The sequence below is a fragment of the Rutilus rutilus genome (assembly GCF_951802725.1).
Source record: "Rutilus rutilus genome assembly, chromosome: 1".
Classification (NCBI taxonomy): domain Eukaryota; kingdom Metazoa; phylum Chordata; class Actinopteri; order Cypriniformes; family Leuciscidae; genus Rutilus; species Rutilus rutilus.
In genome coordinates, this window is record NC_140209.1 from 69,225,773 (window position 1) to 69,250,005 (window position 24,233).

The 24,233-nt window shown below is 37.8% G+C and overlaps 1 protein-coding gene across 2 annotated transcripts in view; it reads right to left on the minus strand.

The window, feature by feature from the left end:
• Positions 1-19,616, minus strand: part of LOC311295206 (protein NLRC3-like) — a 129,382-nt gene extending 109,766 nt beyond the window's left edge. For both annotated transcript variants that reach the window (XM_084416445.1, XM_084416444.1), the window contains exons 1-5: positions 19,534-19,616; positions 12,014-12,669; positions 7,243-7,332; positions 3,937-5,877; positions 3,637-3,810 (exon numbers count right to left, since the gene is read on the minus strand). In XM_084416445.1, coding sequence (XP_084272571.1) covers positions 3,637-3,810; positions 3,937-5,877; positions 7,243-7,332; positions 12,014-12,615 — 2,807 coding nt within the window. In that variant the 5' untranslated portion in view covers positions 12,616-12,669; positions 19,534-19,616. The remainder of the gene's footprint in view (positions 1-3,636; positions 3,811-3,936; positions 5,878-7,242; positions 7,333-12,013; positions 12,670-19,533) is intronic.
• Between the last annotated feature and the right edge of the window lie 4,617 nt (positions 19,617-24,233).

Sequence of the window (24,233 nt, forward strand, 5' to 3'; positions counted from 1 at the left end):
GATTATTGTAATGCTCTACTAGGTGGTTGCCCTGCACGCTTAATAAACAAACTACAGCTGGTTCAAAACGCAGCAGCTCGAGTTCTTACCAGAACCAGGAAGTATGACCATATTAGCCCAGTTCTGTCAAAACTGCATTGGCTCCCTATTAAACATCGCATAAATTTTAAAATATTGCTGATTACTTACAAAGCACTGAATGGTTTAGCTCCGCAGTACTTGAGCGAGCTCTTAACGCATTATAGTCCGTCACGTCTATTACGATCTCAAAATTCCGGCCAGTTGATTATACCTAGAATATCAAAATCCACTGCTGGCGGTAGATCCTTTTCCTATTTAGCACCAAAACTCTGGAACAGTCTTCCTACCATTGTCCGGGAAGCAGACACACTCTGTCAGTTCAAAGCCAGATTAAAGACACATCTCTTTGACCTAGCTTTCACATAATACATTATAGACTTCTATAATTTAATGTTATGCTGCATAGATTAGGTCAGCCGGAACCGGGAACACTTCCCAAAAATCCTGATGTACTCGTTACATCATGAGAAGAATGGCATCTACGCTAATTTTAGTGTCTGTGTTTATCCCAAGGTTTTTCCTGCAGCCTGCCGGATCCGGGCCGTATCCAGATCTGACGAAGGACCTTCACCTGGACCGATGACAACGCAGTGCTGAAGTGCCAACTAGTCTCTCCCTATGGAGGAACCCACTACCACTCTACAGATAAGGCGTTGTCGGGAAAATTCGTCTTGCGGTCCTACCCCAAAGCAACAAATAAAATAAAATTCCTTATCAAAATTTATAAGGAAAGACAAGTATTTTGTTTAGGCTTGGCTTGTAGGGAATTCCAAACCTGCGTATATTCTAACGCACATAACTATAGAACCCATTCTAAATGCGCATGTGACCGCCATCAGCGTTTCTCACAGGTTCGCGTTTAAAGTCTGTGTAGAGAGAATGGTGTCGTCTTAGCGGCCCCTAATTTAATAACAAATGATCATTGCGACGGAACCAAATCAATTAAAACTAACTTTAGATGGAAATAACTTAACTCTGCTGTAAAGCCGAAACAATCTCTGTTACCTTAAATTATACGCTTATCTCTGTAAAGCTGCTTTGAGACAATCTACATTGTTAAAAGCGCTATATAAATGAAGATGACTTGACTTGACTTGACTATGTCTTAAGTGAATGTAAACAGTTGAGAAAGAAAACACATGTGTAAAAGTATACTGGATCCGTGCAGCTCTTAAAGTGACAGCAGCCTAATAAACCTGCTGCAGTCATTTTTGTTAATCAAACAATAAAAGAGTGTTATTTTACATTTTAATTATACATTTTATGTTGTAGGCCATTATCTGAATACTAGGCTTGTCACAATTATGAAATTTGGCTGACGATTAATTGCCTAAAAATAATTAGGGCTTTGACAATTAATTGTCTGTATAAGGGCTTTGACGATTATACGATTAATTGTCTGTTTTAGGGCTCTGTCATACATTTTTTTTGCGTGCTTCATTCATTAAATAATTGTGATGAATTTAGTCCTTTGCAGTTTGTAAGTTAGCATTTTGCAGTGTAACATTACAGTTAACACCTTTAAATATTAAATACATTTATTCAATTCAGTAAATAACTGAAACAATAACAACAAACTGGCCAATCACAGAAAAGTCCATACAATGTATCATTCATATACAGTATGAACTAATGGTCACTTTTTTATTTGTTTAACACAATCCAGAATCCACTAAATACACACTAGTTAATAAGAATATATAACAATAAGCTATGACCATTTGTTTATTAAACTTAGTGAGAGTATAAATCAGCAATAAAAAGTAATTCTTGAAAAAATCTGCACAGATATTTTATAAAATCTAAACATATTAATAAAAACAAATTACTATTAGTACTCTTATAAAATTCATTCATGTATTCATACATTTAACAATTTTTATTTTATATATGAATGTAAAGAATTATATACACTACACACAAATAATATACAATTAAAAGATGCTTATTTTAAATGTATTGTGCAGCTTGGGGCAATAAAATATGATAGATACGATCATCCTTTAGTGCACAAAACCATAATATGAATGAAACGCTTCAAAACAGAACGGCACAAAGCACGTATGCCCATCATGGGTGCAGAATGATGTGCTGAAAGCAACATGGAGTCCGTATCCGCGGTGATACAGATGTGCGTGGTCTTATGATGCACAGCGCACTGGCGCTGCAAAGTCTCTCTGCACTGGCTACCACTTTTGGACAAAAGCGTCTGCTAAATGAATGTGTTAATGTAAATAATGCGTTGCTATTGATGCTATTAAGCAAGTATTTAAAATATAATGTCTTTATGTTGTTTCTACATTAACTTGGAGATTAACTGTGAAATTATTACATTATAAAATATATTAAAAACGTATAAAAACGTAAGTGTCAGCACTTGTAGGTTATATCATTTTAAATATATTTGAAAGATAATTTAAGTTTATTTTACACACTTTAAGCATTATCGGATCACATATCGAATATCGCATTTTTCTTTAGTATCATGCAGCCCTATAGGGTCCTTTGCACCATGACATCGAGCCAAACACCCCCCAGAAGCCTTTTTTCCCTTGGTTGAAGATGTTTAAAGTTAGAGCTTATTTAGAGATATCAGTCGAATGGCTTATTGCAGGCGCTATTGGCTCCAGTTTGTATCTCGTAAATTACCGCACTAATAATGCCCAGAATGGTACCAAACCTCTACAGTAGTACAAATAGGTTCTGTACTCATAAAACGAGGCATTGGAAAGTTTGTAAGTACATCAGGAGTTTATTTAAATAGCACTTGCCTGATGGCTCATGCTACTGTTAACCCGGACACCGACATCACTTCACTGAGTTGAGAAAAGCACGTAAAAGTCCTGGCAGAAAGCGATGCATAAGGATGTAGAGTAACGACGCCCAGTTCCAGGAATGCACTAATATTTTGTTGGTAACACCAGTTTATAACAATTATTAGTTAACACTAAGTTGTCAACACTTCAAAAAAAAAAAAAATTATTTGTCGTTATACTACATCCTTATAATATGTATACAAATACAAATTTGGAGCCAATAGCGTCTGCACTAAGCCATTCGGCTGATATCTCTAAATAAGCTCTAACTTTAAAAATGTTCAACCGAGGGAAAAAAGGCTTCTGGGGGGTGTTTGGCTCGATGTCATGGTGCAAAAAGACCCCAGGTTGATTTTACTCCGAACCATCCCTTTAACTATGCTAAAGCTCTGATTTCTAAGTGAACAATTCGACAACTACTGTTTACACATGTGAGGATAGGGTATTACCATTTGTGTAAAGAGCTTGGCATTTTGAAATATGTTGCTTTCCAAAGAGATTAAAGAGATTTTACAGTAATTTTGAATGTTGTACTTAATACAGAGAACTGTGTGTAGAGTTTTTTAATATGATATACAACTGAAAACTGAGTGTAAAGCAGGAACTGTAGTGGCAATTTTGCATCCTTGTTTAAGGATTTGGTACATTCGAGTTTTTAAGTATTGGTGATTGCATTTCATGTTCCAATTAAATATATATACAACTGAGAAACTGTAATTAATAAATGTGAAACACAAACCTCAGAACATTGAGTTGACAGTTCGGACTCCTCAGTCCAGTACAGAGCAGCTTCTCTCTTGAATCATGCAGGTCATTGTTACTCAGGTCCAGCTCTCTCAGGGGGGAGTTTGATGACTGTAGAGCTGAAGACACAATTGCACAGTGCTGATCTGTGAGATTAGAGTCTGCCAAACTGAAAAGAAAAAGGATATTTGATTAAAAGGCCTGCAGGTGTCAAGACCAACTTCATCTTTCATTGTGGGGGTATTATGTTAATATTTCAATTCAGTTGATATTATGTTCATATTTTCACACTGACAAAGCTTTTCTGCAGTTCCTCACAGCAGGTACCAGTCTACTTCGACCCTCTTGTGATGATATGATCTTGTACTTTTTAGGGTCAAACTCATCAATCACCTCCTCTGACATAAGGATCATGTTTGCCAAAGTTGAACATTGTGCAAGAGAAAGACGTTTGTCATTTGTTCCAGATTTTAAAAATGCCTGCATTTCTTCAGCAATAGAATTATTCTTCATCTCAATCAAGCAGTGTGACAGATTCATCCATCTTTCAGGGCTAACATTGTTTTTTTGACCTCGTTTGAGGTTTTGGATTATTTTCTTGATGCCCTCTGGGTTGTTCTCTGTGCGAATCAGTAGATCCTGTAAGAGTCTCTGATTGGACTCCAGTGATATGCCATGAAGGAATCGAAGGAGAAGATCCAGGTGTCCATTTTTACTCTTCAAGGCTTTATTCATTGCTCCCTTCAGAAACACATCCAGAGAAACATTTCCAGATTGAGTTCTGGACTTTCCTGTGAGGAACATTTTCATAACTTCATTGTTTTTGTGTAAATAGCAGAGAAACACATACAGTGCTGCAAAAAACTCCTGAAAGCTGAGATGTACAAAGCTGTAAACCTTCCTGTGATAAATCACAGATTCCTCCCGAAAGATCTCAGTGCAAATCCCAGAATACACTGAGGCGTCAGTGACGTCTATGCCGCTCTCAATCAGGTCCTCCTCATAGAACATCACATTGCCCTTCATCAGCTGATTGAAAGCCAGTTCAGCAAGTTTCACAATCACTTCTCTGTTGGACTGCAGGAGCTTCTCTGGATCTCTCTCTTCATACTTCTGGTTCCTCATGCTAGTCTGAATGAGGAGGAAGTGTATGTACATTTCAGTCAGAGTTTGAGGGATTTCTGCACTGAGATCTTGTTTCAGGATGTTTTGAAGCACAGTGGCTGAGATCCAGCAGAAGACTGGTATGTGGCACATGATGTGGAGGCTTCTTGCTCTTCTGATGTGTGAGATGATTCTGCTGGCTTGATCCTCATCACTGATTCTCTTCCTGAAATATTCCTCCTTCTGAGGGTCATTGAATCCCTGAATTTCTGTCACACGGTTGATGTAGTCTGAGGGGATCTGATTGGCTGCTGCTGGTCTGGTGGTGATCCAGATGAGAGCTGAGGGAAGCAGATCTCCTTTCATGAGGTTTGACATCAACACACCCACTGATGAAGACTCAGTCACATCAGAAACTTTCTCACTGTCTGAAAACATCAGTGTAATTCTGCTCTCATCCAGACCATCAAAGATGAACACAACTGTACATTCATCATAAATCTTTGAGTCCAGATCTCGAAGTTCAGGATGAAAGTCCAGCAGAAGTCTGTGAAGACTGTACTGATGATCTCGAATCAAGTTCAGCTCTCTAAATGGAAGCACAAATATGAAATCTACATCCTGATTGGCTTTTCCCTCGGCCCAGTCCAGAATGAACTTCTGCACAGAGACGGTTTTTCCAATTCCAGCGATGCCTTTAGTAAGAACAGTCTTGATTTTGTCCTTCTTCTCTCTTCTCATCTCCTCATATCCTAGTTCAGCTGAAGGATCAAAGATGTCATTGCAGTTGATTGGAGTATCTTGGAGTGTCTTGTAACTTTTCTCCATCTGTAACACCTCATGTTCTTCATTCACTCCTTCACTCTCTCCCTCTATGATGTACAGCTGTGTGTAAATCCTGTTCAGGAGGGTCTGATTCTCTTGTAGTTTGATTCCCTCAAATACGCTCTCATATCTGTTCTTCATGCTGGTTTTGTGCTGGTCTTTGACTCGCTGCAGATCATCATGCACTGGCTGGTGAGAATCGAGCTGCAGGGCTGCTTCTGTGTCATGATGACTGATGTGTTTCTGACAGGAGGAGGATGTGCCGGTCTGATAGGACACATCTCTGATCTGGTCAGCTCTCCCACCACTGAAAACACATTAAGAAGACAGAGACACAAAAACAAACAGAAAAGACCTTTGTGAAAATAAAGAAAATATTTAAATATGTTTAATATGAAAATCATATCATAGTCTGAGTACTAGTGCTTGCTCTTTCAGACATTGTGGCCAGCTGACATCCTAATATCACACATGGAGTTTCTCAAGGTTCTGTTCTAGCAATGATATTTTTAACCCATCAGTGTTTCCCATTCATTAACTAGATTGTGGCGGCCCACCATAGTCTAATCTGTTCCTCTACGGTTTCATAATGAACCAAAAATATAGCTAAACTTCTCAAATAAAAGTTCCCCTTTAAAGTACAATTCACCAAATTGTTTCTTTGTGAAATTTGCACACTGAACATGGGTTGGAGCTCTTATAAATCCGGCATTTGGGGGCAGATAATGACCTCCATATTTAAAGTAAGGAGACATCAAGTTTTCATTACTCAAAATGTTCGAAAAAAAGAGAAAGGCTAAAATTCTTGGCAGAAAGTTTAAACCAGAAACCATTATTTTAGAATATCACAGAAGCACTGACATGGAGAAAAAGCAGTGTTCATCTGAAATTATTATATGTAATTAATTTACATGTAAATGATGACTGGTGGCAGGTGATTTATTATAAGAGACTGCAAACTCAGTTTATTTCTGCATTTCCTAGTTGCACATTAATGTCCCCTTTGCCACAAGTGAAGCATTTGAAAAGTCAGAGAAGATTTTATGTCTAAATAACCTGCCACCTTTTCTTTTAGAAATAGAAAATCACATATTTTATACCGATCACAGATTTCCTTGATCAGCTGATATGAATCCTGATTTTTCTGGTTTGAGCAGTCTTGCATTTTTTGTGTCATCAACATATGATTGGCAAGTTTACAGACAATCAGTCGATTCATAGGAAGTTATTATTGGCTGATTTATGGCAGATCGATCAGAGTATCCTTACAAAACACTTACATTTATATAATAATGTTTAAAATACTGAAATGAGCAAAGATTTTGTGGCACCTCTAGCAATATGTCATGACAACCAGATTGGGAACCACCGATTTTATTTATTCCTAACCAGAATTTTCTTGTTTCATTACTAATATAAAGAATAATTGTCAATATAACACTGATGCAACACATGTAACAAAACTCATTCCTGTGTAAATGGAGGTCTAACAGAGAAATGTCAGAGAGAAGCATAAGAAAGCACTATTTAACAATTCCTTTCTTTGCATCTTGACTTCCACTTGTTACTTGTTATACTTGTTAAAGAACTTTAGCCATATGAAATGTAAACTTTTCTGAACCTTCGTGCATTTTGTGTTCATGTGTCTCTCACCCTACATGATGATACTCACACAGGGTCAAAGGTCACTGGTCCATCACTGAATCTTGTGGCCTTCATGGTCAGACAGTTGGATACTGGAGAAGCTGCTCTCTTTCTTTTCCTGTTGTTGATAATGAGAAATAAACAGAAATATTTCACATTGTTTCTCTGCAGATTATTTGACTGCTCCATTAAATTAACCCTGTCAATACTTCTGTAATTTATAGAGCAGTATTTGTATTAGTTTTAGAGAGAAAACATGTTTTATTAATAGTAGGGTACAACAGGGCTGAAGGCCACTGGGGTAAAAGCTGCATTTGATTTTATTATCCTTTAAACCACTAGACGGCACAAAACTTTCCTAAACATCCACGTTTCACATGGACATTTGGCTGATTCTTCACGGACAGCTGTGCTTTAATTAGCCATTGAGAATCGCTAAAATTAGTATATATATATTTTGAGTTAAAGGTCTTGTTAATGATTTTCAGTTTTGTTCAAGGTAATTAATTCAACAGTTTTTCTGAATAATATGTAAAGTTTGGCCCTACTGTTGGGGCAAAAGGCACAATAATTAACATTATAATTAATAGCTGGCTGACTTTTCCATTTGCTGACATGACATGGTTAGATTCAGATGTTTAATAATACATTTATAAAGTGACATTAACCATATGGTTCCCCCATATTTATATTAGGAAACAACAATCATATTTAAAATTATGATATTAATCATTTCATATAATAAATTATCACAATTATTGTTACTTCTGTAAAGCCCAAAATAGTTTTTAAATAGTTTTTAAAAATGTAATAGTTTTAAATATAACAGTGTTTTTAAAATTAGTTTTAATTTGTTTATTTATTAAACAAAAATGAATTTCATTTATTTCTCAAAATAAACAGAAAATAGTACAAACTTTGCTGAAGTCCTGGTGAGTCTTTAATCCCGAGTCTGAGGTAAAAGGCCCCTTTTACATTTAGAGGATTTTTAATCAAAATAAACCACTTTAATGATGTATTTTACCAAAATGTGTTGACCCACCAATGTTCAATAAAACATACACTGTCAGGCCAAAAAAAGAGTCTCTGTGTGGATTTAAATGGGCAAAATAAATGATGGAAGCTGTTTTATGGAAGACATCATGTACAGTACCAGTGCCTAAGATAACAAACCCCTCAGAGTTCTCACACTACAGACCGATTGCTTTAACAGCGCAGTTGATGAAGGTCTTTGAGAGATTAGTATTAAACCATATTAAGCAGGTGATGATGCTGCGGAGGATAAACTACAGTTTGCCTATAAAACTGCTGTTGGGGAAGATGATGCAATTATTTATCTCTTACACAAATCACTAAGTCATTTAGAGACTCTGGATAACATCGTCAGAATTACATTCTTTGATTTCTCGAGTGCATTTAATATTATACAGCCTTCACTACAATTGTACAATTGTTGTCTTTAACAGACCATGATGAGGGTGAGTATCGGGAGCTATTTGAGAGTTTTGTGGATTGGTGTGAGATAAACGGTTTTAGTCTAAATGCTAGTAAAACGAAGGAAATTGTAGTTGATTTTAGTAGATAATATCCATAGCAAGTTGTAAAAGTAAACATACGAGAGTCGGAAATTGAGACTGTACCATCATATAAGTACCTGGGTGTATACTTGAATAACAAGCTTGATTGTTCTGATAATACGATACAAGTCTAAGAAGGGTCAAAGTCGTATTCATCAGTTAAGACATAATGTATATAATATAATCTTAATGCCTTGCGGAACTGATACTGGAAAATAATGGTTATTGTTGTGAATGTTTTTTATTAATTATTATTACTGTGGTATGTGCTGCTGTGATGTGTAAATTTACAACTCTGGGTCTGGGGATCAATAAAGTTTATTGAATTGAAATGAAATGCTTAAGAGTCTATGACTGGATCATTATTGTGTTTCTAGCATGTTATATGTTTGGCAACAGCAGAGGTGTAAAGACAAGAGGTCAGAAAGTAGAAGTCCTGCCATATGTTTATTCCACCATGAACTCAGCCATCTGAATCACTAATTAGTTCTCCTGGCTGAAAAACTGTGACAATTAGCAAATCCAGGTGATTGGAACAAAATACTGAGGAGGACTTTAACTTTCTGAAGCTGGACTTTACACCTCTGGGCAACAGTTCTTCTAAACCTAATTGATGGAGTGTAGCATTTCTTAAACAATCATGTAGGAAGACACATCATGGCCATATTCCAGCATTATAATGCCAAGATTCATCAGGCTCAGATTGTGAACGAATGGTTGTGAGGAGCATGAAGAATCATTTTCACACATGAATCGGCTCCTCTGAGTCCAGATCTTGAATTCATTGAAAGTCTTTGGGATGTACTGGAGGAGACTTTACACAGTGCTGGACTTATTTTTACTTTAATTGTTGCTTGCTTTCACTTCAGCAATAAAATCCTATGTGTCTTCTATTAAAAGAGGACAGTGGTCCAAAGCGTTCATGAGTATCTAAATCACTAAATGGAGCTTGAATGTCACCTAGAGGCCATATTGGCTACTGCGCCTAAAACTCCCAGAGCATTTTGATTGTTTGGGACAAACTTGAAAGACAACTTGGTTGGATTTACCACTTTTTCAGTTTTAGGATGCCCAGGCACAGGCTTTATATTAACAGAAAATAAAAATAAATGAAAAGCAGCACATTAAGTTCAGCAACCATTTAAGTTTGGATTTGTGATTTTTCAGTCTATGTTTAAGAATAGGGTCGCCAGGGGAGAGGCGAATGAGGCTAACTAGTTATCTGGATTCCAAGACTACACTCTAAAAAATATTGGGTTATTTTTCAGTATTTCAGTACCCAGCTCCTGGGTCAGACATAACAACCCAGTGTTTGGGTAGTTTTCTTGTGTTACCCAGATCTTGGGTCAGACATAACAACCCAGGGATTGAGTTATTTATCACGGGTTTTTTGCGACCTCTTCAGGAGAGAGCAGTGCAGCTCCGTCAAAATGGTGCATGTCTTCGGTAAAATACAGGTTTGTGTACATTTTATTTTGATCTATATATTCATTATTGTGCTGTATATCGTTTAATTTTATGCAAAGCAACATACAGGATCGCGATGTGAGTCACCTACAGTGTCGCGTGACTCGTGACGGTCTTTTCGCGTGATGAAAACGCCTGATGCCTTGCATAAAACTATATGATTTTATTAAAAAATATACCGAATATAAATACGTATGATGTTAAAATATGTTCTCAGAACTGTACACTGTTTGTTTATGGTCAGGTTATGGAGCCAGTCGCCGCATATTTCGGCTATGAGTGAAACGCAGGGTGGCGGTCTGAAGTTAGAAGTTCCCCCGCTGAACATGACACAAGCTCCGGCACGAGATCCAGCGCCGTTACGGTGGAAACGGGACAACAGAGACTGGTCGATTACACTTGATTTACTTATAATTATTACATTTTTACTGATAATATTGGTTAAACTATCTTAAATATTGGTAATATGACAAATTATATAAAATATAAGCCATAAATATGCAAGCCAGTGGTTGTATCGAGTATTTTATAAAAGTTTAGAGGATTTAAGTTAATCAGCAGACATTAATTCATGTATAAAAAAAATTAATAAAAAAAGTAAAATTAATATTAAAAATTAATCAACTATGCTGGGTTAAATCAAACCCAGTGGGTATCCCTGATAAACACTCACATGTCTGTAGCTTTCTAGTAACCTTAATGCAGAGTTTCCACTGATTTTTAAAGTAGTCGAGTCACTGTTCTTTTCACACTGCACGACTATCCGGGAGTATCATTCAGTCGCTGCTGTGTTCACACGATGGATCTGCGACGGGGTTTCACATTGCACGACGTTAACAAAAGAAAGAATCGCTGACAACTTCTGTCTGGTCCGCAAACAACATTTCACAACCAAACACACGCGACACTGAAATTGCTATTAAAAATGGTAGCCTTGAAAAAAAAGCTTGCAATCCAAATTGTCTGTGCGCTGATTTGCAGTGAAAAAGAGAAAAAGAAAAACAGATTATGCAGGAGGAAATGGTTGGGGGGAAGCGGGAAGAAAGGACTGTGTGTTCTGCAAAGAGAGATGGGGGTAAATAATAATATTTTAATGTGCTTCTGGTCAAGCAAATGTTTGTTGCTTTGTTTTTGTTTGATATAATTGTAAAGCTTGTAATATAACTGTAAAGCTTGTGATATAACTGTAAAGCTTGTGATATAACTGTAAAGCTTGTGTGTTCTGATATTCTGGTCTATAACTTCTCCCCGAACTTCCCGCTGCCCTGTATCTTGATCTCTCATTGGCTGTAGGTCATCATCACTGATGTAATTTTCAGTCAGAACACATTTCACACAGCAAGATTTTCCAGATATTTAGCATGCCAAATATCTCACAGGCGTTGGCGACTCATCGACGATTCTCTTTTAAATTGCATCTTTGATAATGCAAACTTTTTGCATTTACTTTGTTACTCGCGTGAATGAGCACCTATTTGCCTCTGATTTTGGGCATTTGTCTGTGATTTCGCAAAATCTGTCGGCGAGTGAAAATCGGGGATTAATATCATGCAGTCTGAACTCGGGTTTAAGAACATTAGTGTGTCGACCAGAGTTAAAAATAATTTTTACAGATCTTAATTTTTTTTTTTTTTATTACAAAGTGATTTACTAACATTTCAGAGAAAGTTACTTCTGTGATTGTCTCACCAGGTTAAGTAATTTCAAATTCAAGTTTCACTATAGCAGATAGTTCAGCAGCTTCATGATACTCACACAAGGTCAGAGGTCACAGCAGGTCCATTACTGAACATAGGAGGCTCACGCATGGAGTAGTTACTCTTCATAGACACACAGCTGAATCCTGGAGATGGTCCATCACTGAACATAGGAGGCTCACGCATGGAGTAGTTACTCTTCATAGACACACAGCTGAATCCTGGAGATGGTCCATCACTGAACATAGGAGGCTCACGCATGGAGTAGTTACTCTTCATAGACACACAGCTGAATCCTGGAGATGGTCCATCACTGAACATAGGAGGCTCACGCATGGAGTAGTTACTCTTCATAGACACACAGCTGAATCCTGGAGATGGTCCATCACTGAACATAGGAGGCTCACGCATGGAGTAGTTACTCTTCATAGACACACAGCTGGATACTGGAGATGGTCCATCACTGAACATAGGAGGCTCACGCATGGAGTAGTTACTCTTCATAGACACACAGCTGAATCCTGGAGATGGTCCATCACTGAACATAGGAGGCTCACGCATGGAGTTGTTACTCTTCATGGACACACAGCTGGATACTGGAGATGCTGCTCTCTGAGTGTGAACAGACGCCTCCTCCTCTCTCTCCTCACACACACTCATTTTACTGGCAGTTCCTCCTTCTCTTCCTCCTTGATGAGAGACTTGATTTCAGACCTGTTTGTGGATACAGAGAACATACCCAACTGAATTTGACACACTGAAGTAAATTAAAAATTAAATTGTTCTGTAAATTCACAGTTAAAATCAAAGTACAGCAGACTGTCTGTTTTTCTGTATTCATCCAATAGAGTGAAACACCTCCAGAATAAATCACAGCAGTCTCTAATGCATAAAGTACATTTCACAGTGTGATTGGGCTTCTTTCAACACATGCTTCAGCCGTCTGACCTCTTGTCCATTTCATTGCCTTTCCCATAGTGTCAGTTAATAAAACCAGTTCAGCTTATAATAAAACATCAGGCATGTGTTTTGTTTATTCAGTTGTGCTACTTCTAGATGTTTCTGATTTAAAAAAAAAAAAATTGTCTTGTATGAGTGACGTTTCATCAGCTGATTACCACATAGGCCTACTTATTCCTTCCTCCCAAAAAGTGTTCAGTTTTCAATGTATTTTTCTCCTAAAATGCTATTGAATATTGTCATTTTGTATTGAAATCATTTGTTACTGGATAATTAAGTGAAATCACAGGGGAGTTACAGGAGTTTTAAAATCCTCAATAGAAGTAAATATACAAGACTGTCCCAGACTCCCAGGTCTGATAAATGCCAAAGCTCAGCGCCACATTAACTACTAAATCCACACACTCTAATATATCCCATCGGAGCAGTATTTGAGGCTAAGCGTATCCCATCATGTTCAGGAATTTGCGTTGAAAAATTGAAAGATGTCAAGAAAAAAAATAAATTAAATTAAATTAAATTAATTGGATATTATATAATTTGGTTGTAAAATGTAAAGTGTTGCATAATTAATGGTAATTAATATTGCTATTATTACCTTCTTTAATATTTTTCACATGCAAGATGCATGGATGCAACATAACATTCTAATCATAATTAATTAACATACAATTTCAGAGGGCACTAATTAAATCAATCAATTAATGAAGTGAATAAATGGTGTTATAAATTGGGGAGATGACCACACAACATTGTCACCTGAATTTCTATTCTTGCTGGCACATTCCAACAATGAATCCAAAAATGCATGAAGAAATCATGAGCTATAAAACTCATGCCCATTTGGCATAAAAAGAGACCATAAATATGTCATTTGCAGACGTTCCTCAAAATTTATGGTAAGTAATCTATTCTAAATTAAAATTATTCTAGACAGTGGAGATAATTCTAGATAACTGCACAGACAGGAGTGAGGTATAGTGCACCAAGACTTGATACAAACAAAAAGCCCATACTTGTCCATGGACTATAGCCTTCTTATAATTTACTTGCCAGCAACTAGAACATCAAAAATAACCTTTGCTGCAATTTCAGTTTAAATTAGCCTATTTATTTCATTAGGCCTTCACAACCTCCTAGCAGGTTATTGTTTAGATTTTACAAACAATAAAGCTATTTCAATAGATGGCCAACTTTACTACATCTCCTCAAAAACCAAGACACAGCTGACAACTAGCCTAGGTTCTCACCATTCTTCTTAATGTTCGGCATGGAGGCACGATATGCTTGTGATGTGCCAGAGACGTATGAGGTATGTGATTTACATTGTTCCATATACATATCATGTAGTATCACTTACAAGTAGAGATGCACTGATTACAATTTTCTAGGCCGATTCCGATTTCCGATTTTTCACTGAGTTTGACCTGCCGATACCGATTTTAGCCGATTCCGATTTAATTTTTTTCTAACCACTTTACAGCACACACAAATATTTATTTTCCATCTTTTCTTTAACCCTTTCACGCGTAAGTTTAAAATATTCTAACTGACACCCCCACCCCCCCGAGCGAGTTTTTTCGCGAACGTTCCCTTTAATGTTTCCATGGCGACGCGTCACGCGATACACCGCAGCCACAATAAAACTGTATGACAGATGTGTCGCTTTTATTTCACTTTTCCTTTTTTATTCAAAATATTCACAAACTTGCTTACCATGTCATCAACTAGCCTATCTGATATTCCGATTCTCAAATTACGTGTAAGTGAGTGGTCGTTTAAAAACCTTTAATCTTGATCTATGAGATGGGCGCCGCAATGTTGTCCTGTCAGTCGGATTTACAGCACGTGAATTCATCAGTTTCTCCGAAATAAATGCAAGAAAGTGGCCGGTGAACTGAGAAGAATAGAGTAACTTTATAGTTACTTCCCCTATGTTTGTCTGATATGAATAACACACATGTCAGCAAATTATATTTGAATAGATTGTTATTGCTGCTTCCACAGACATCAGTGTGTGTTTTACAAACTCCAAATGTATTGTTTTAATCGTGCTTATGTGTATTTAAATATCTGAAACCTAAAATAAACATTATGAGGTTGAAAACACTGCTTAGTTGTGCCATAACAGCGCTGAACGCGTCCGACTCTGGCTCAGCGCCAGCCAACGCGCGAAAGCACAGTTTGAATCTGGCAGTTATGCGACGTCACTGAACATCTAAATGTGGCGCCGTAACGTTACTCTCAGGGGCACAGACATACAAATCTCATATATGAGACCGTACCGCTCAAAAGGTTAATCATGCGGCGCCCGAGTGCATTTGACCGGCATAAAATCGGCATATGTCAGACTGACCGGCCGGTCGCCGGTCATGGCCGATCACGTGAAAATCGGCCAATTCCGGTCACCAGCCGATCAATCGGTGCATCTCTACTTACAAGTAAGTGAAATAATTTCAATCTTCAATGTTTCTGAAAAGGTAAACAGCACAGTGGAATCTGTGATAGCAGAGTAAACCATATCAAAGGCCATTTCTCTGAAGGAGAAAATGGACAACGTAAAAAAATAAAGAAAAAAAAACAGGACAGGACACAGAGGGTGGCAAATCAGGAACCATTTTTTGTAGGGCAGAAGGTCCTACGAAAAAAAACATAAGGACCCAGCAGAGGAAAGGGGGAAAGCTTGAGCACAGCTGGTTGGGGCCGTATGAAATTATCCATTTGCAAGACAAAAGTGCAGATTTAAGGGATGAAAATGGCAAGATATTCCCCAAAATCAACACTGACAATCTCAAACCATTTAAAAACACACCCCAAATTCCCCATAGAATTACCCAAGAACCACAACATAAAAGAGCACATAAAGAAACGTCATGCCCTTCACTCACACCTGTAGACCTCACCATCACCAAGTCACATGAACATGTCAGATCTTATAATAGATCAATATTAGTCTGATTTCTAATATATTTGTGAGGTAATAGGTGCAATGCTATTTTTGGTTATCCTCTGTAGGTCTAAAAAGTGCCTGGGCTGGAAACGACAGTTATGTACTGCTGTTCAGAGTGGGACCCTATACATTATTTTACAAAGACCTACAGATCGCCCCTGAAAGGGAGTTGGAGAGTGAGGTACACATTTCATTTTGACAGATAAGCTTTTCATCTGCTATGTTAATATTTCGTATTAATGTTTAATTTTGTAATGTTTATCAAGGTTATAAATGCGTATCTGTCCCTGAAAGTGAGGCAGCACAATTTGACCTCACCGGGCAAAGCATCCCATATGGACACATTTGCCATGACAGACATGTGGAAGGGAAAATATGAAAGGCTCAAGGTGTCCTGCAAATTGTATTTATTTTGCACTTTATTACTTGTGCTAATGCCCATTTTGTTCAGGGCTTTGTGTACATTTGTTTGTGCTGTTGGTACATATCTCAAGGCTTTGGTTAGCAAGGGTATAGATCATAATGGTGTGGGTTTTTTCCGTTGGACCCAGCAAACTATGAGGTCATAGTGGGCATTGTAAACAAGGGCCACCACTGGTTCCTAGTTGTAAGTATTTGTGGTACAGAACAGTTTCCCTTGAGGTTTCCCTTGTCCTCTTAATACTGATTTGCAATAATATACCCCTATCGTGTTGTCTGGATATTTTAGCATGTTACTTAGGCTGTATACCCATCCTAACAAAAAACATTCTGCTTGACTCAATTGTAGGGCTGGGACGGTATGGATTTTTTCTTACCGCGGTTGAAAAGCAAGAAATTCCCGCGGTATTGCGGTAAACCGCTTTAAAACTCAACCCCCCTCCGCACCCTCCCCCAGTTTTTTTTTTTCTGCGACGTTGCGGCTGGAACAACAAACAAAGTGTGTCAATGATAATCTCAGGTAGTGTTTATGTGCTTTATTTAATGTTAAAAGCATGCAATGTGACTTTGAATACTGTTTAGTGCTCCAGCTTTGTAGCTGTAAAAGCAACAATGGATAATTCACCTCAGATCTTGAAATTAAACAAATGGAAACAAGAACGTTCAAACTGTGAACATACAAGTGTATTCTTTGACAAATATTGTTTTAGTAACTCAGTAGCCTATGTATTTTTAATAATGTTTAAATGGTGTAATATTTGTGAATTTGATTATGTAGCCTAATATCCATTTTCTTGCAAGTGCCGTCAAGATTACTCTCTGGTGCTGTGAGTGTGCACTTGCCGCGACTCCGCGAGGGTTGACAAATGCGGTCTTCACGTGAGAGAATTCTGTTAAATAAGCACGTGCAATTAAAAGCTGAGGTCCTGCTTTTACTTTTTTTATTTATTTACGGTGCGGCTTGGACGCGGCGTCCGTCGAAAATAGACTAGGCGCCTATCTTCTTTATCGAAGCGGCGCTGAGGGACGCTTCTGAAACGCGCCGCGTCATGGCTGTTGTAAACACAAGCATTGACTAGAGTGGGCGCGATCAGCTCCGGTAGCCGCGTCGCAGCCGTAACACGCCACAGAGTGTAAATAAGGGATTATAGTCAATAGCCTACGAATGGAATGTTATTATGTGTCATGAAACAACTTGCGAACTTGCGAAAGGTCGGATTTGTTCCATCTTTTGATAAGTTTTGTTTAGAAAACCTTGAATCCATGTAAGACACAATGTTATTAGACACAATCCATGTCATTAGAATCAATGAATCCATGTCATTAGACACAACGTGAACACATGTGAAGGCCAGTGTTTAATATATATATATATATTTTTTTTTTTTTGCGGTGATGACGGTGACGAGCTCAGACCCGCGGTAGGCATCACGTGACCGCGGTATTGCGGTAATGCGGTAACCGTCCCAGCCCTACTCAATTGGAGAGTCAGACATCAAGAAGAAAAGGTGTTTGGAGACAACAAGGTATTTTTCATGCACCACAATCATATGTAGTGTTACTGTGTAATATGTACTGTCTGCTTTAAATAACCTGATCTTGTTTGTAGAGCCCTAAAGATAGCAAAGGGTGTTTCAGTTTCAAACTGGGTGTGTGAAAGCTTGCCTCACCCACTTCAGAGGGATGCTAAATCATGTGGTGTGTTCGCCTTGAAGGTGTGTGATTATAGCATTGTAGCAAATATTAAATGTTCATTAAAATGGGATGATGCTTTAGTTAATTTTTCTTGTTACTTCCTCAGTTTGCAGAACACATTCTGCAAAATACCACAGTCGACTTCTCCATTGAGCCACAAGACCTGACACGATTCAGAGTGGAGATGGCTTTGACTCTGCTCCGCCAATCTGGTATGGCTTGTGAATGTTATTGACGTGCTTTTTGATGTGCATCACTTTCATTAGTGTCTTACTGTACCTCATAGATGACCTAAGTGACCTGTGCCACTTTTGTGGAGAGGCAGAAACATTTCATGACTCTGCAGATATTCTTTGGGTAACTATGGCTGAGCATTTTTGGTTGGTGTAGCATACACATAGTAATAATGAATGGACGATTGCTTTAAAACCCTTTTTTTAAATGGTTACTCATATTATATATATATAATTTTTTTTTTTTTTTAATTTTTTTTTTTTATAGATTTCCTGTGATGACTGTGGGCAATGGTTCCACGTAAAGTGTGTTGACAATCCATCCACGGAGGATGAATACAAATGCAATAAATAGCCTAACTAAATTATGAAGCCATTGTTTTTGGAGTTGGTTTATTTTTCCCTTAATTTTCACTTTGATTAAACCTACTCGAAAATCAGTCTTTCAAAACAAGCATTATTCATATTATAAAAGCACCTGTGAAGTGATTGTGGTTCAAATAGTCCTGCGCTAGAGACTTATCTGTACCGACTAAAGCCTTAATAAACATTACATTGAAATCGGTCATATGTTTTAAACTTGAAAAGAAATCAGCTGGATTGATTGACATATGGGGAAAAACTCGCTTCTAATAATAATAATAATAATAATAAACACTTTCAAGTTTCGGAAAAAAAATAGAATACTTTTTTAACCTTTTGGCTTCCTGTACATCCAGTTGTGCTTCTTGCTCGTGTTCTGATGGTAGGCCTACGTATGGTATGGTAACTGACTTGCAGTATGATTGCGTAAAGGAAACAGGAATTCCGGAAGGGAACAGAATCGACATCCAGTGCAAAGACCGTGGGTATTGGAACAGGCCCTCATTTACTTTCTTCATATTTTCAGTGGTCTAAATAATATGATCTATTTTTGTCTCAAAGCATTAATGCACATCTAATGCTATGTTTACGTGTTTATCTCCCAAATAGTTATTATAAGGATTAACAATTCACATCTTTGATACCAATCTTTCATTTGAAAGTCGCGTATCTAGTATCTGTAAAACCGCATTTTTCCATCTTAAAAAAATATATAAATTACGCCATATGCTCTCAAGTCAATGTAAATAAGACAAAAAAATATAATATTACAAAATAACATATTAAATGATCCTGTTAAAAATCGATGATTATCATCAAACATTGTTCACTGTTACAGTTTCCCTGAAGTGAGTTTCGATTATCGATCAAACTGAGACATGTTGTTTGAGTTTAAGTTCGACATGTTTAGAGTAAATGCTCCGTTAATACAGCTTTAAAATGTTTTAACAAACTTACCGTAACCCGTGAAGACATTTCTGTTTCTGACTCTGAAATGGCGTCTACAAGTTACGACTTCTTTGCTTTCGCTTTCAGGAGTCACGTGAGTTCCGCTAAAAACAAGCTCCGCCCCAAACTGAACTGAACGCGATGACGTACTACACGATCTACTGCAGTGCAATATCTCACTCTTAAATCTGGCACATTAATTCATGTGAATATGTGAAAAGCTTGTTTAAAGCTTGTTAATATTATGCTATTCAGATCACAGGGGTTTATGGTCCTGATGTGACTGGGGAAATCTCTCTCTTTCTGGTTAATGATTGCTCTGCTGTTTTTCCTTTTGAGCCTTACAGTATGTTTAATGTTACAGTGTCTTGTTGTTGTGGTAATGTCTGGAATAATAAATGTCATTGTGGTTCACCCTATCTTTTATCATCATTATCACCATCATCATCCCTCGCATCCCTGTAATGCTCACTTGAGGTCATTTTTTCATGTTTTGTTCAAATGTTTTGGTTTTACCACCAAGTTATACTGCATTAAGTGTAAAACAAAGGATTTGATAGACAGTAATATGATAGAGAGAATTTATGAGATAGATAGTAATTATGATAGAGAGAAACTATGCCCTCTGGGGGGCGTTTTACCCACAAGCTATCACTTTAAAAAAAGAAAAAAAAGAATAACACTTTTTTTTAATATAATTATATTCCTTATAAATAACATATGATCTCAAACTACAGACTTCACTATTCATCTATCATACATCACTGTGATATCCTGCAGAACAATATTCTCTTAAACACTTGTTTACTAATATCTGAAAATTATAGCATTTACCATGTAATCCTCTTCTCTTCAAATATGTCGCTGGTATCAGCTTCTCCATGGAGATCTGTATATCCCCGTTATCAACGTAGTGCATTGCAAATTTGTAACAGTAAAAATGTATCTTGACTACCTCTTGGCTAGGCGTTTTCCCCCACTCTACCCTACATTGTTTTTTAGCCTACAACTGTAATTGTATTGTTTTTCTTTCAATAAAGTCTCGATGCACACTTCAACCAGTAGATGGCGAAAATACACCATACATTGATTTCCCAACAGTCATAAAACACGACAAGAAGAAAGAGAAAAAGAAGATAGGCTAGATCATATTATTCCATATCCGACACTGTATTTCATTTACTTGCTGTACATGCTGTACATGTAGTGTGTGTTATAAGTGTGAGAGTTTGAATTCACCCTGATAAATGACGAGATGAAGACAGGCATGCAAACAAGAGTAAGTCCGTGAGAAAACAACTGAAATCTGTGTGACAGACTATTGAAAAGATGTTTATTAAAGAGGAGAGTGAAGACATGAGTTGTTCCTATGAATGCACCATGAAACATGAATACTGATAAACAAATAGGTTTGTGTACATGTTTTTAAGCTTATAGGTTACTTTATTTTTGGCTTATGGGAGAAATATTAACCTTAATGTTGGGCATTCGTTAGACATTCGCCAAGCAAATTAAGGGACTGTCTAAAAAGTAACTGATCCAAACATCCCATCACTTTAAGATATATTATTATAATATTCACATCAACTCTTGTTCAATTGATCATGGTGTCTTCCCTGTCAGGTAAATAAGCGTTTCTTAGCGAGTCTGAGGGACATAAATCATAATTTAAGAACTCAATAATTAGAGTATTAAAACCTAATTCGAAATAAATAGTTAGACAATTCACCTTTTTTAGGGTACACTATTTGAAATATATAGTTTTTCATCGGTTTTATTATTAAAAAGCAACAGTGACGTAAATCACGCATCATCGACTACATCACTTCCGGGAAATTAAATCAAGGGGGGGGGGGGTGCGCAATCAAACTCGCAGTCGCAATAGAACTGGAGAGAGAGATTTACAGCCTATGCTCTAAACACAGGTTTCTTCTCAAAATATATACATTTTACAGTAGAGTTTCTTAGAAGATATTCTTGAGAACACACTGTGTTTCGATTTCAGTCACTTTAGCAGGGATATATGACATATATAGACGGTTAAGCGCTCTTCTCAGCGAGTATACAGCCGCTATATGAGTGAAAACAGATAAATGATCTCTGTAAACAGTGAGAAATGAGCAGAAAGCGAGCGCTGATCGCAGACACTTTCTGTTTGACGAAGAGACGCAGACTCGTATGGAGGGATTATTGGGTCAGATTTAAAACTAAAAGTCTAAAACTAAAAGTCTTAAACGAAAACTAAAAGTCTAAATTTGAAACTAAAAGTCTAAGTCGAAACTGAATTTGGTATTTAGGATTGGGCATTTGGTATTTAGGATTGGGCATTTTGTATTTAGGATAGGGCATTTGGTATTTAGGATTGGGCATTTGGTCATTTAGCGATTTAGGATTGGGCATTTAGGGATTTAGGATTGGAAATTTGGTATTTAGGATTGGGCATTTAATCATTTAGCCATTTAGGATTTAGGATTGGGAATTTGGGGGTTTAGGATTGGGCATTTGAGGATTGAGGAGTGTATGCAAATAAGGAGGCGTGGCCCAAATACTGGAGGCTGAGTTTGAAATGGCTGGTGCGCAGAGGCACCTTATGAACAGCAGAGGGAGCTCCCAGTGCTAAGCAGCACACTGTAATGAAACCAAACAGAGCGAGTGAGCAGGGCTGGAGCGAGTACTGTACTTTATAATGTGATAACTTCAACTTAATGACAGCGTTGTAACATTTATGTGGCCTCACACACAAAGTCACCAGTGAAAGGAGTGCTATCTATGGAGGTATTTTTGGTGCAAAACTACTGGACGCCTGTGACAGTGAAATTTGTAGTTGTAGAGAATAGCCACACATGTGTATCAGTAAATTTGAAGTCACAGAGAGAAATGTTTTAAGAGTTTTTTATCTTCCACAAACACAACACAGCAGTTACACCTTCTCAAATTCTTCATTGCAGGTGCACAAATCCTATTCTACAAATCACAAATTAAGAAACTCATACGCTCACATTTTTGCTGCAGTTGCTGCAGTGAATATGGTGCAAAACGCATTTAAACACCTGCATCAAAAAATGTGAAGTCACGGAGAAATTTTGCTCATCTGCACATCAGTATGTGAATTCAGCCAATGAGAGTTGCACACTTGTAGAATATTTTCTCACAAATGTCTTGTATATTTTTCTAGCACAAACACAAGTACATAACTACAGCTGCTTGAATCTGCTGCGACGAATCTCAAACACTGTTTTTCGCTTTCAAGTGACAAGTTTCGTGCGCTCTCCCTTTTGCACCAAGTGCACCGTGAAATGTGGGGCAAAAGTGAGTTGTGCATCTGTAGAGGCAGTGGGCGGAGCCTACATGAATATTCATGAGTTTCCCGGGCATGCGCGTGGAACTGCTCATTCTAGTTCACGCTCCTCGTTTCTCAGCAAGTTTAATGGATTATTTCAAAAAAGGTAAATATAGTTTCAGCGCGAACTTAAACTACAATTGTGTATCGTTTTGTTAAATTCATAATGTTTTTATTAATTCGTCACTGACTGAATGATTGCTGGCATTCACTTCGTGTAGGCCTATATACACTCACCTAAAGGATTATTAGGAACACCTGTTCAATTTCTCATTAATGCAATTATCTAATCAACCAATCACATGGCAGTTGCTTCAATGCATTTAGGGGTGTGGTCCTGGTCAAGACAATCTCCTGAACTCCAAACTGAATGTCAGAATGGGAAAGAAAGGTGATTTAAGCAATTTTGAGCGTGGCATGGTTGTTGGTGCCAGACGGGCCGGTCTGAGTATTTCACAATCTGCTCAGTTACTGGGATTTTCACGCACAACCATTTCTAGGGTTTACAAAGAATGGTGTGAAAAGGGAAAAACATCCAGTATGCGGCAGTCCTGTGGGCGAAAATGCCTTGTTGTTGCTAGAGATCAGAGGAGAATGGGCAGACTGATTCAAGCTGATAAAAGAGCAACTTTGACTGAAATAACCACTCGTTACAACCGAGGTATGCAGCAAAGCATTTGTGAAGCCACAACATGCACAACCTTGAGGCGGATGGGCTACAACAGCAGAAGACCCTACCGGGTACCACTCATCTCCACTACAAATAGGAAAAAGAGGCTACAATTTGCACGAGCTCACCAAAATTGGACAGTTGAAGACTGGAAAAATGTTGCCTGGTCTGATGAGTCTCGATTTCTGTTGAGACATTCAGATGGTAGAGTCAGAATTTGGCGTAAACAGAATGAGAACATGGATCCATCATGCCTTCTTACCACTGTGCAGGCTGGTGGTGGTGGTGTAATGGTGTGGGGGATGTTTTCTTGGCACACTTTAGGCCCCTTAGTGTCAATTGGGCATCGTTTAAATGCCACGGCCTACCTGAGCATTGTTTCTGACCATGTCCATCCCTTTATGACCACCATGTACCCATCCTCTGATGGCTACTTCCAGCAGGATAATGCACCATGTCACAAAGCTCGAATCATTTCAAATTGGTTTCTTGAACATGACAATGAGTTCACTGTACTAAAATGCCCCCCACAGTCACCAGATCTCAACCCAATAGAGCATCTTTGGGATGTGGTGGAACGGGAGCTTCGTGCCCTGGATGTGCATCCCACAAATCTCCATCAACTGCAAGATGCTATCCTATCAATATGGGCCAACATTTCTAAAGAATGCTTTCAGCACCTTGTTGAATCAATGCCAC